This window comes from Cucurbita moschata, unplaced genomic scaffold (assembly GCF_002738365.1).
Source record: "Cucurbita moschata cultivar Rifu unplaced genomic scaffold, Cmos_1.0 Cmo_Scf00012, whole genome shotgun sequence".
Classification (NCBI taxonomy): Eukaryota; Viridiplantae; Streptophyta; class Magnoliopsida; order Cucurbitales; family Cucurbitaceae; genus Cucurbita; species Cucurbita moschata.
Genome location: NW_019268528.1, coordinates 5,269,459 through 5,282,316, shown reverse-complemented (window position 1 = coordinate 5,282,316; position 12,858 = coordinate 5,269,459). Strand labels below are relative to the sequence as shown.

The following is a 12,858-nucleotide window of genomic DNA, read 5'->3' as shown; positions in this document are numbered from 1 at the left end:
AGTGACGTTACCTTACATTCGAATGACAAAAGTACGAAAATTCATATAAGATGACCTCTATAGCAACGGCATGTTCATTATTAAATCAATAATCACAATCTATCTGGAAAAGTCAATCAACAACTAACTAGGAGAAATCTATTATTTGAAAGAATCTCAACACGAAGTCTATTGGTACTACAAGCCCTCCTTTAGACTTTCATGGCCTTCGCAGCGTTCACCGTCAACCGTACATAGGAGCCTTGCCCTTACCTGAAAATATAGATAGCACGTGGCTCAAGTATTATATAAAATACCCAGTAAGTCGCCCCACTGTTGGGGTCAAGCATACAAAACGCATTCAGGACACAAACATTTCACACCCACAGTATACATGCACAATCATAAGTAAAGAAAAGCGAACATGAGGGGGTTGTCTTCCATTTCCCTTTTTACCTGGCCTTAGGCCTTGGCTTTATCCGGGCTGAGTAGATGCATGGTACTCCTTCAAGCATGGCCCACGCACGTCGATGTGGGCCCACCAGGCAGGTTTGTACACAAACCCCCTGGGCCTGGCTTGGTCGGGTCGCATGACATACGTTACTGGACACCACAGAAAAATGAGGAGGCCTGCATGATATCATAGCGAGCATAATATCGAGTGTACGCGTCCATACTATCATTATATAACTAGCGATAATCCCATACATAAGACACAACGTGCACGGGGTCCCTATTGCTACCCCCATGGCATTACAAGTACATCATATCATTTCCCTCGTCGCATTACATAGCACGACTCACCGAAACATCACATGAGTGTATTGTAGTACACCAGGGGAGACATCCATGGCATGTAAACTCCCAACACATTCATGACATATCAATTAATTTCATGCCTACAAGGTAATACAAGGTAAAACAAGTCAGGGCAACAACATCGCATAGCATGGCATAGATGATATTTCACCCCAAGAAAATACTTAACATAGCATTCATGGTATACATTGGCATTGCACAGCATACGTTGACAGCACACATGGTACGTGCGAAGGCGACAGTGCACACACCACTACACATAGATAATTAACGCCAGCAGGTTACTTATCTCTTTGGCCTTGGCCGAAGTCACTCGCGACGCTTAACTCCGGCGCCTAACTACCCCTATAAGATCACATGATACACTTTATAGCCCTCTCAAAACTAGCCCTTATGCCTAACTAGCAAGGTACGTTCTTATCACAATCTGGTTTTATCGAAGTGGAGTTATACTGACCTTAGATGGTTGAAACAAGGGTGGAAATTATTCGTATACCGAGCCGCTAAGCCGAGCCGTCGAACCGCCAAGCCACGCCGCGGAATGCAACGGAGCTGCCGACGAAGCCAAGTGCCGAGCCGACAGAGTCAAAAGGGCTAAGCCGACGAGCTGTGAAGCTTACTGACGGCACACGGTTTCTGGACGCGTCTGGTGTTGCTGGTCTTGGGCCGAACTAGAGACGCGGCCCAGCAATGGTGTCCGAGCGTGTGCCGCGAGTTACGGACCGCACGCTGGCATACCCGAAGAACCGACCCGCACCCGCTGCTCTGTCTTCCTCGCCCGAGAGTCTGACGAACCCTAATCGCGGAATCTGACTGCCGCCGCAGGTGAGATCGTCGTCGTCCGTTCTTCCCTGACGGTGCGTCTGTCCTCCTTGTCCTGACGTACCCCGGCGTTGGTTCGCTCCCACCTAAGGCTCGCAACGTCTGAAGTCTCGCAGCGTTATCGATCCTCCACCTCAATCTTACTACTTCTCTCTCGCGGTACAGAACGACTCAACGGAGGACGGTTACTTAGATACCCTAGGGTTTAATGTTAGCAACCCTCGCCGAAAATCGCAAGATTTTCAGCGCTTTTTTTTTGGAATGCGTATCGTTACATCATCCTTTCTTTAATGCAATCTAATCAAATTTAATACAATAGTGATATTGCAATAGTTATCAGACCATTCACATATTTATTAGAAGGCTAAATTAGCTTTCATGCAACGATTGTAATGGTCTTTCATTGTGATGCCTCTTTACTTTACTTGAAATATAGAAGTAACATATGGTTACATATGGTTTGAGCATTTTAAGAAATACTTAGTGACCCTACTATTGAGGTCACGGAATGCAAACACGTGCCATCATGATTAGGGACCTATCATTTAAAATCATCATAGAGGTAGCCTCCAATTCGGACAAATTGGATGTGTAGTACTTTCCTACACATGACTCACACGTTTGAGCGGTTCGCATATCCCTGCACCCATCATAGTCAGGCTAGTTGGCTATAGCCGAACGTCCTAAGGTACAACAAACCCTGAAATATCATGCAAGGCATGATGATGGTCATCGTGTACGCGTCCGTACTCATCATATAAAAGTGGAAGTACATTATTATAAAAAGGGAAGTAACCCAATATAAATGAACATATAAGCATGAGGTCCCCATAGTTTTCATCTTGAATCATTCATATGACATGACCTCACACATCCTTCACATGTTACTCTAGGTAATATGTATGCATAAGCCTTCATGCATTCATTATTGATAACATCATTTAGGAGTTGTGTATCAGAAAACTCTTCATCACAATGCAACGTGATATCTCATACATCTTATGTCATCATGTCATTATGCATCATCATCCTAGTGTATCGTAGCATCATAGTACATCATATCATCACAATACACCATAATGTCATGTCAACTCACATTATCATAATTTGAATATCATCCATGAAAGGTTAGATGACAGACTCTTCCAAAGAACCATACAGTCACCTTAAGTTTGGGAGAACACCCCCACGTATACTGCCCAGCTACTAGATAAACCTACGTGATCCCATGTCCCCTCTCAAGATGGAAACACAATGACCCTTTTCACAAGACCCATGATCATTTTCATAAGGTTTGGGCACCTAGTTGTCTTAACGCACTACCCTAATCGATCTAGGTCTAGCTTGACAATATTGGTATATGAGTGGAAATGGTAGTAGACTCTGATGACATTGTTCATACTGTTAATAACTTGAAAAGGTACCTCGATCATTTTTGAATGTCGTGGAGGTTTACTAGATTCTTAGGGGTGTCTAGGCTATTTAAATCTCGTCTCTCGTTGCCAAGACGTACATAACTTACTCCTTTGACTCATGTTATTGATAGTAGAATGTACACCAATGTAATAAGTACCAATTTGATTAAAAAGTTACAATTCCAACCCACCACCATCCTATACGTTACAAGCTTCAATGACTTATTGATAGTAGAACAATGAAGGTAGTTTCTCAAGGTTTAATTTCTTTTACTTTGTAAAAATATAAAGATAAAGAAGATAAAAGATTCTTTATGACGTGTTTACCTATGTTTGTTGGAAACATATTACTTGGCCAATCTTAACAATTTGACTGGAAGATCACGTAGGAGGGGTATTTGAATAGTTATTCTTTTATAAAATGTAATGACCCTAACTTTCTATATACTTAGAGTCGCTACCGTCATCATAATGTAATCATATTGTACGGAAATAAGCGTTTAAACTTTATCATAAAATATAAACTTCATCTTAAAACACTGTCATGGACTTATGTGTTTGAAAACATCTTTAAAACGACACATCAAAATACTAAATGAAATAAATAAACAAGTTAAAAACATCATATTCTAACATAAGTGTAAGAAATTAAATGCAACTACCCTATGCATGTGTCATGGTCCCGAATTGCGGCGGCGTCATCAGCCGTACAAGGATGTCTTGCCTTTACCCGAAAAATGAAAGTACCACATGACTTGAGTAATTTAAGAAATACTCAGTATGCGACTCCTTATCGAGGTTAAATACTACACATACAATTTTATGAATGAAACTTATCATAACAGTCTATTTTTCTACGATGGTTATCCTAGCGGACAACTTGGGGGAAATGCGTCCCCTTACTAATCAATGGTCCACACATGCGAGTATGGACCCACCAGTCGATTTGCACACCTCTCAGGCCCCTTTCTGGTCGGGCGAGCATTCTTTAGTAGCTATTGATGCCAGACACCCGTTAGGAATAGCGACTGTCACGACATCATTATGATAAACATAATGATCGTTTCTGTGCCTCGTAATGCACGCGTCTGTACTATCGTGAAGGAGTAGGTGTATCCCTTGTTGCATGAGTACACAATAGTGCATGAGGTCCCAACATTTTTTCATGTTCATCATCATTTAATACAATCCCGCTAGCGTCTTCTTCATATCATATCATTTTTCATATCTTTTCTCATATCTTTCATGCGTGTATCGAGATTGTATTTTATGCCAATTCGTCATTTTGCATGTCAATATATCATATCATTCATGTTACACATATGTCATATCATAATGTTTTCATGCTTCTAGACATAACCATTCACATTATACACACATCACATCATATCATATATCATAACAGTCACATAACATATCTTGAGCACACGTTCAACAGATCATAGCTTAACATATCATATCATAAACATATCAATTCATCAAATACAACATAACATTCAAATATCATAACATATACATATCATTTCATAACAGTTTGTTTATATGGGCATATGACACGTGTGAAGCCACGAACACGTGTCATCATAAAGCACACAATTATAACCAAACAACGGTAGGGACACTTACTTGGTTGGCCTAGGCCGAAGCTTCTATGACCCTTGACGTTAGTTTAAGACTGTTCTCTGAATTTTAATTCTACCTGAGAGTCCAACAATCGTAAATTAAAATTCTACTATGGGAATTGGTTCACCTACTTTTGCCTAAAATAATTTACACCTACACCTAATAATTTAAACTTGACTCCAAAAATTTAACTAGCCAAAAGGTGACTGTATAATTTAAACCTACTCCTAATAATTTAAACTTCACTCCAAAAAATTTAACTAGCCAAAAGATGATCGTACTAACCTTAAACACTTTCGAAGAATTGAAATTAGGAGGAAAGGGTCCGAGCATATCAGACCCAAGTCAGATCAACCAAGATGTTGAAAAAAGGAATTAACCCAAGGGAAAGCTCTGATATGAAATCAGCCTAAGGGAAAAGTCTGATGCCGAATGATAAGAAAATCACTACAAGGGGAGTAAGATTCAGATTACCTTGTTGATCAAATATTTCAAGGCAAAAACATTGTTTGAGATTCGAATCACTCTACAAGCAAGATCGATCATGTCTAGCTTGAATAATTTTTTTGATCAAATATCTCAAGGCAAGAACACTTGTTTGAGATTCGAATCACTCCACAAGCAAAATTGATTATGTCGAGCTTGAATGATTCTACATGCAACCTAAATTACCTAAAATTGCAAAGAAATTTAGCCATTGGCTAAAGGAAAGCACAAATGCTCATTTTACTACATTTTCCAAGTAAAATAACATCATGACTTTAGCCTCAAAATGAAACTAATATTCTAAGAGTTGTAACATTCATACTTTAGGATCATAATTAATCATTAGGTAAATGTAACCTAAAGTAAATTAAAAGTCTTACAATATATTAATGAAATACAATAACTCCAAATTACTCTAAATTGTAATCCACCCAAAATTTATAATAATGAAACTTCCATTCTTCAATGTGGCATGAATTGAAATATCTTTTGATAATTTCAGCAGCATTTTCTTCACCTCTTCAGCAGCATTTTCTTCACATCTTCATTGAAGTATATTGTATGATTGATGTCTTGATGTTTCTTGGTTCATATCATGTTGGCCTTGAACTGTGAGAATGTGTATTCTTCGACGGGCTCTAACGGTTCAAGTGAGATGTTAAAATGAAGTGAGGGGTCTCCTTTTTTAAAGTGGAGGCCAACCCCCACTTCTCGGGTTTAAGCGATGTGGGACAATTTTTTTTTTAAATTTTCTAATTTTTGAGTTATTACATAAAAGATGGTAGAAAAATAACTCTTATACCTTTGAGTTTTTTTAGATGTATTAGCCGATAAATTGAAGTTGGAGGGGAGGGGGAAGCTTGATGAAGAAGAATTGAGAAAAAAAAAAAAAACTTCAACGTTGCTTCAAGAATTAACGAAGGATAGAAGAAGCTTCTTTTTTAATTGGATGATTGAGTTGGGATGTATTTTTCATTGGGAGTGATTCCTATCTCAAAAGAAAACAAAATTACATCCAAGGGGAAATGATCTTTACCAAATTCTTAAAAGAATTAGAATCCATGTCAATAAAATTAATCTTTTGAGAGAATTTTGAGTACATTTTGTAGATGATTACTTTCTGATTTGAGATTAATTTTTTTTTTTTTTTTTTAAAGAGACCCAAGTTTGTTCCACAAGTTTCACCTAAACTTGTTACACGAGGCCAAATAGATTCAGCAAACATTCCTTTCTCATGGTTAAGTGAGGAAGAACCCTTTCAAGAATTGGAAGTTAAACATCCGTAAGATTTGAATTCAAAATTAAAAGAGGTCCGAAGCAAAATATTTGAATTCAAAATTAAAAAGAGAAAAGAAAATTGGTAAGGTGAGGCGGGCACAGTACGTAGATATTGACTTGAGGCGCAACGGCGACGCATTATTGAAAATAAGGTTGAGGGCGTTGGATTGGAATGGAGGAAGTTTGGAGCGAAGAAAACTCCGCCTATACATAGCCAACCAGGTCCACTCACCTCCAAATTCCTTCTTTTTTTAGGTTTTTGTGGAATCTTGTACAAAACACGGACTTACCCATCTTCAATTTTCCTTTCCATTCCGCACCTAACGCGTTTTCTCTTCCTCTTCCACCTTTCTTTTTCCTTTTCTCCTTCATTTTTTGTCTTCTCAATTCACTCTATTCCTCTTCTTTCTAGTTTCATCCCTGCAATTCTTACCATTCGCCTCTGTAGGGTTTCTTTCTTTTCTTGAATTGATCGCCTGAGTTGGGTTTTTGGTGATATAGGGGTTTTGAGGACAATGAGCGATCATCTTGTCCTGTATGTTGACCATTTGATTCCACCAGTTGCTCCAGTTCAACCTGTGTCCGACCCGGTTGACCCGGTTCCTTCCGCACCGCGTGAGGGTGTTTCTGACTCGGCTGCGGCTATTCCTTCCTGTTCTACTGCCACTGCGGATGATCGGACGGTGGAGCAGGATGCACCCAATGAGGAGGACCCTCTGATTCAGGCGGCGGAGTGTCGCATTTGTCAGGAAGAAGACACACTCAATAATTTAGAAACTCCCTGCGCATGTAGTGGTAGTCTTAAGGTATTGACGCCTCACCCTTTTCTGTTGCTTCTTAAATTTTTACGTGAATACACAGGGGACACCCTTTTACCGTAGTTTGTTGATTTGACTCTGTTTTCTTTCATGGCGTTGGATTTATGAATGCTGTTTTTGCTGAATTGGAAACTTCGGATATAGTTCTTTCATACTGGTTCATTTGGGTTTAGTAACTTTCTTCTTTTTACTGTCTTTGGAATGGGTTCAAGTCTATGTTTATTGCTTTGATTTTTGTTTTTTTTTGGTCAATTTTTGTGTTGCTTCCAATGTGGTTTAGTTTTCGCGGAAGCAAGCTGGAAAAGGACATAAAATAATAAGTTTATCTAGTATTTTCCAAAACTGTGATGTATGAGAGTTTGCCTGAATTTTACAGTGTCTTGTTGAGAATTGACATGCTCATATCTTGAGAGGATTTATATCGTTGATGTGGGGAGGATTTTTGTGTTGTTTGGTGGTCATTTGTTTTACTCTTTGTTTGGTCAATTGAATATTTCTTTATAAAATTTTCCCCAATGCTTCGTTTGTGATGTTTAATATCATCTCTCGTCTAATAGTTTCGTCATAAGAGTAACGCTTTTGCCTAAACTCTTCTGTTTGCATAAATTTCTATGATCGATGGCCAATTTTATGAGCTGTATGTGGGGGTATGTGCTGTGTCTGAGTTATAAAGTGGCTTGATAAAATTTGACACGAATTATGGTTATCATTCATGATGTCATGGTAGAATTATAGTGATCCATGAACTCTATCTTTTTTTTCTCTCCAGAATGTAACTAAGTTTGGTTATGCCCTTAGAATTGACCAATATGATCTAGTATAGGAAAATTTATCGGGCGTGCTTGTTTATTAATCTTTTGGCACGTGTCTGATGAATGTTTGTGTTCAGTATGCTCATAGGAAGTGCGTTCAACATTGGTGCAATGAGAAAGGAGACATAACTTGTGAGATATGTCATCAGGTATGCATGATGTTTTGATTTGATATTCGGCTATTATAGTATTATTTTGTAAAAAAATTTCAAATAAGTTGCTAATATTATCTTTATTCTTTAGCTTCCGTGCAAGTTTTCCTCCTACTATATTTTTGTTGAACTCATTACTCTTTGAATTTTGAAAAAAGGCATGCTTTACACCGGTAGTTCAAAATTTTCATTATTAGTGATTTAAAATGTGCATAAAAAATGAACGCGTACGAATGAGAGGGAGAAAACCATATGATTCGCAATTTGCTAGGGTTGCTGTTGTAGGAGAAAACTGTAGGACTCGAGAACGAGACTTTGCTACTTTAGAAACCTCGTGGATGATTGGAGACTCTTGCCCGTTTACTTCTCTTCGTACTTGTCTGATTGCCTCTACTCTCGACCAGTCTCTTTTGTCTATCCTCTCCGAGCCATACCTTTTGTTCGTCTTTTCCTTTGATACATCCATCTCTGAGAAAAGCATAACAGTGGTCAGTGGTTTACTATAGCGCACACAATGATTTGGATCTTTTTGCAATGGGCTGGATTCCTTTTTGGATAGTTTGAATCTGACATCATAGAAGATTGTTCCAAGTCCTTGAGGAGAAGATGGGCAGCATGTCAATTGGTGGATTCTTCCCTTCCTCATGCTCAACCAAAAGTAATGTGGATGCTACTTCGAATATGCTGTCTGTCAGAGATGGTAGAGGTAAGGAGTGTCTACCATGAAGATGCAGGTTCATTAGTGTTGAAGTGTGATGATGGATGAGGCATTGGTATCAAGGGAGGCATTGATGTTTCCTCAGACTTATGTCTTAAGACATATCTCTCGCTGTTGGAACTTCGTTTGTTAAATGAAAAGTTGGTTCGATGTTTTAGTCTTTCCAAATTTTGAGCGTGGGGCTCTCAATTCAGGACATTGGACTCTTTTTTCTGCTCTGTCTGTGATTCTTTCCCCTTTATCTTTACGTGTTTCATGTTATGTTGAATGGTATCAATATCATGTGATTTTCATTTGCAGTTTCTTTTCTGATGATGTTTTTCTTGTTTCAATTCCTCATTGATTGATATTCCGGTACGCTTTATTCAATTGCCAGTCTTATCAACCTGGATATACTGCACCCCCTCGTTCTGAAGAAACTGTGATTGATATGGAGTAAGTTCAACCTTCTTGTTATTTGCAATTTGCATGTGAATGACTTTATCAATAATCATGCATCTGAACACCCACAACCGTTTTATTTTCATGTAATTTGTACACGCATTTGAAATATTGACCTGGATGTGGATATGCACAGGGGACGATGGACTATCGCTGGTAACCCGTTAGACCTTAGAGATACTCGGCTACTGGCCATTGCGGAGGCAGAACGTAATTTCTTGGAAGCTGAGTATGATGATTATGCTGCTTCAAATGATAGTGGAGCTGCATTTTGCCGATCAGCTGCCCTTATTGTAAGTTTTCTTATGTTAATTCGTAGAACTCTTGTATTTTCCATGAAACTCTGATGATTGATGAAGTATTTGATTTTACTGGCTAGCTATTAGCCCTTCTCCTTCTGCGACACGCATTGACCATAACTGATCCAGACGGTGATGATGACGCATCTGCCTTTTTCTCTGTAAGCGAGATGGGAATTCGTTTTCTTAAATTTGAAAGAACAATAGTATAATCGGAAGGATATTTATAATCTGGATGTACCTTTGACAGATTTTCTTGCTTCGTGCTGCTGGTTTTCTTCTACCATGCTACATCATGGCTTGGGCCATCAGTATCCTGCAACGTCGTCGACAAAGACAGGTTGGTTGGCGATTAAGTTCTTTGGGTGTATTTTTGAAAATTCTCTCTTAACAACTGTAGGTGTTGCCATCTCTTAAATAAGTAGATATTTTGGCATATATTGTAGAAAGCAAGGATGTTTGTGTAGGGGGTAGGCAAAATTGTTGGTCTTTAAGAATGTTGTTGACACTTAAAAGTGTGGTGGTTGTGAACCAACAGGAGGCGGCAGCACTGGCTGCAACACAAGTGGCGTTTGTGCTACAACATGGACAGCATAGAGGTTTACAATTTGCAATTGCATCAGCAGGACCGCCCCTCACCCCTCACCCACACCCACACCCACACCCACACCCTCACCCTCACCCTCACCCTCACCCACACCCACACCCACACCCACACCCACACCCTCACCCTCACCCTCACCCCCACCCCCACCCCCACCCCCACCCACACCCTCACCCTGCTGTTTGAACCACAACCAAACATGTAATAATACTATGTTGTTCATACATGGAAAACCTTTCTCGTGTCGATACAAACAATTTCCCCCAGTTGAATTTGCTGCTGTAATCTCTGGATTCTTTTTGTTTTCATATGGAAAACAAGGCCAATATTTAGAAGGAAAAGGAGGGGATTTCTTCATGTACCGTATTTCCTTCAAAGATTTTGCTGTTTATTGTCCAGTTTGTTTGGATCGTAAGAACTTCATTCAGTTCATCAACATATGGCTCATAAATTACTCAAATACGTGTTAAAAGAGATGTTGATACAACCTCAAGGTACTCGGAATGCGTTCGATATTAACATTATTGATATAACCCACTTTATAATTGTTTCAAATGATTGGATCTAAATCGTTTAGGTGAAGACATGTGAATGTGGGTATCCTATACAATGAGTTTGTTCAAGAATGAACCACAAAATATTTAATATCTCTTATAAATTCGTTAATTGAAAAGATTAGTATTTAACAAGATGATCTTACGCAATTCGATCTTAATTTTGAGTGAGTTATGAACTCTTAATTCTTTGATTTGCATAACTAAAAATGATTTTTTATCAAATTCAATATGCCTAACATTTTAGGGACTTGATCAAATACGGAGCTGAGAGCAATTTTTTTTTCATATAAAGGTAAGTAGACTAGTTGTTATTTTAAGTATTGATTTCTGAACTTGAATAATGGGCCCTATCCTCTCCCTAGCTCAACTGAGATTTTGTTTATTGTTGAATTATAAACAAATTGTTCGTTATAGAATTAGTAATACTTAAGGTCTCAAATGTAATTGTAAGGGTAAAATTGACCTTTAACTCCATTGTAATTATGAACCACTCGCGAATGATCAATTTATTTATAATGATTATATTAATTGATACAACTAATTCTACCGGCACAAGAGTGCAATTCTTATTATTAATGAATAAAAATAGTTAATTAAAGAATTTAATTAATTAATTTTGTATGATTGAAGCTCATAATCCGGGTCTGTTCACAGTAATACTACAAAATCAATTTAATTGAAAAATAATTTAAAGTATCTAAATTAATAGTTAATATATTAATATATTAAATATAAAAGAAAAAATATATTTAATTTGAAATATTCAAATTAATATTTAATATATTAATATAACAATATTAAAATAGAAAAATATATTTAATTTAAAAGGTTGAAATTAATATTTTATATATGGAATAGAATGTTGCTTAAAAAAAAAAGGTATTGTATTGATTAATTAAACTTATTAATATAGTTGAAAACATGTTTTAAATTTCTATCCCAACTTGCTTAGAAAGTCTAGTGCTTATGGTGATCATTCCTTAAATATTACCACCACTTTATTTTAGGTTATTACCACCACTTTATTTTAGGCTTTCCTAGAAAGGCTGGTAATCGTTCCTTAAATTGGCCGAGTTGATACGACATATGAAAGACCCTGGAAAAGTCCAACTTGTGATCTGAAGAAGTTCCAGATCCTTCCTGATTGTGGGCTTCGCCCACAGCTTCTTCCTAATACCGTTTGAGCTTATACCCAAATCCATGGCCTCAGAAACCCAATTCCCCTGAAATTTCCTCAGAAAACAGAGACCTGTCTCTCTTCTCAACTCGAGAATGGAAAACGAAAATGGAAGCGAGAGGATATTGGTGGTGAACCTTGTTACACAGAGTATGATTGTGATCGAGGGACGTTCCAGGTTGGAAGCGCTATTGCGCGATTTGGGTGGGAAGGAGGGCCACCCATCGGCCTCGAAGGCGTCCATACAAGCGCTTCCCACCGTTCAGCTCAAGGCAGAGGAGCTGCCTTGCGAGTGCCCCATCTGTTTGAACGAGTGGGAGATGGGTTGTTTAGCCAAGGAGCTGCCTTGCACACACAAATTCCATCGCGATTGTATACAGAAATGGCTTGGCATCCATGGGACATGTCCGGTTTGTCGGTACAAGATGCCTGTTGATGAGAAGGAAAACGCCGGCGGAGTGGAGGCAAGGAGGGCGAGGGAGATTTGGGTTGCCTTTTCTTTCAATAACGATGCGAGAGTTGAGGGTTAGAATCCATTGCTCTGTTTGTGGGTTTGGAATTATTGTGTATACACTTAAATAATTCAAAAATAAAATCCATTTGTTTACATAATCTTCCTCCAATCACCTCAAATTAATTAATTCTAACAATATCTAACTTTGTGTTTTGGATGGAAATAATTATTTCAAAAATATTTTAAAATACATTTTAATTTTCAAAATTTTATTAATATCTTCCCACAAATATTCTTCCCCACTCAAACCTTGAGTTAATATTGTTATTTATTTATTTATTTATTATTATTATTTTTATAAAAGATGGAAAAAATACTCTTACAATTAAGATGTGGATGTAACC

The 12,858-nt window shown here is 38.0% G+C and overlaps 2 protein-coding genes and 1 long non-coding RNA gene across 4 annotated transcripts; 2 read left to right on the top strand and 1 right to left on the bottom strand.

The window, feature by feature from the left end:
* Positions 1–72: 72 nt before the first annotated feature.
* On the bottom strand, positions 73–1,880 carry LOC111450602. 2 transcript variants are annotated; one of them, XR_002711844.1, is made up of 4 exons: positions 1,256–1,880; positions 986–1,143; positions 436–878; positions 73–252 (listed from the first exon to the last, which is right to left on the bottom strand). It is a non-coding gene; the product is annotated as an uncharacterized LOC111450602 (long non-coding RNA). The 2 variants fall into 2 exon arrangements; XR_002711843.1 differs by having other exon boundaries at positions 436–1,143.
* Positions 1,881–6,537: 4,657 nt separating this feature from the next.
* On the top strand, positions 6,538–10,722 carry LOC111450687. The gene is made up of 7 exons (XM_023090926.1): positions 6,538–7,228; positions 8,130–8,201; positions 9,299–9,357; positions 9,500–9,656; positions 9,743–9,823; positions 9,913–10,002; positions 10,201–10,722. The coding sequence occupies exons 1-7, from the start codon at positions 6,938–6,940 to the stop codon at positions 10,450–10,452; spliced, it is 1,002 nt and encodes a 333-aa protein (XP_022946694.1). The 5' UTR covers positions 6,538–6,937; the 3' UTR covers positions 10,453–10,722.
* A 1,228-nt stretch (positions 10,723–11,950) lies between these two features.
* LOC111450688 (E3 ubiquitin-protein ligase RING1-like) lies at positions 11,951–12,602 on the top strand. Its single transcript, XM_023090928.1, has one exon. The coding sequence runs from the start codon at positions 12,096–12,098 to the stop codon at positions 12,528–12,530; it is 435 nt and encodes a 144-aa protein (XP_022946696.1). The 5' UTR covers positions 11,951–12,095; the 3' UTR covers positions 12,531–12,602.
* The last annotated feature ends 256 nt before the right edge of the window (positions 12,603–12,858 follow it).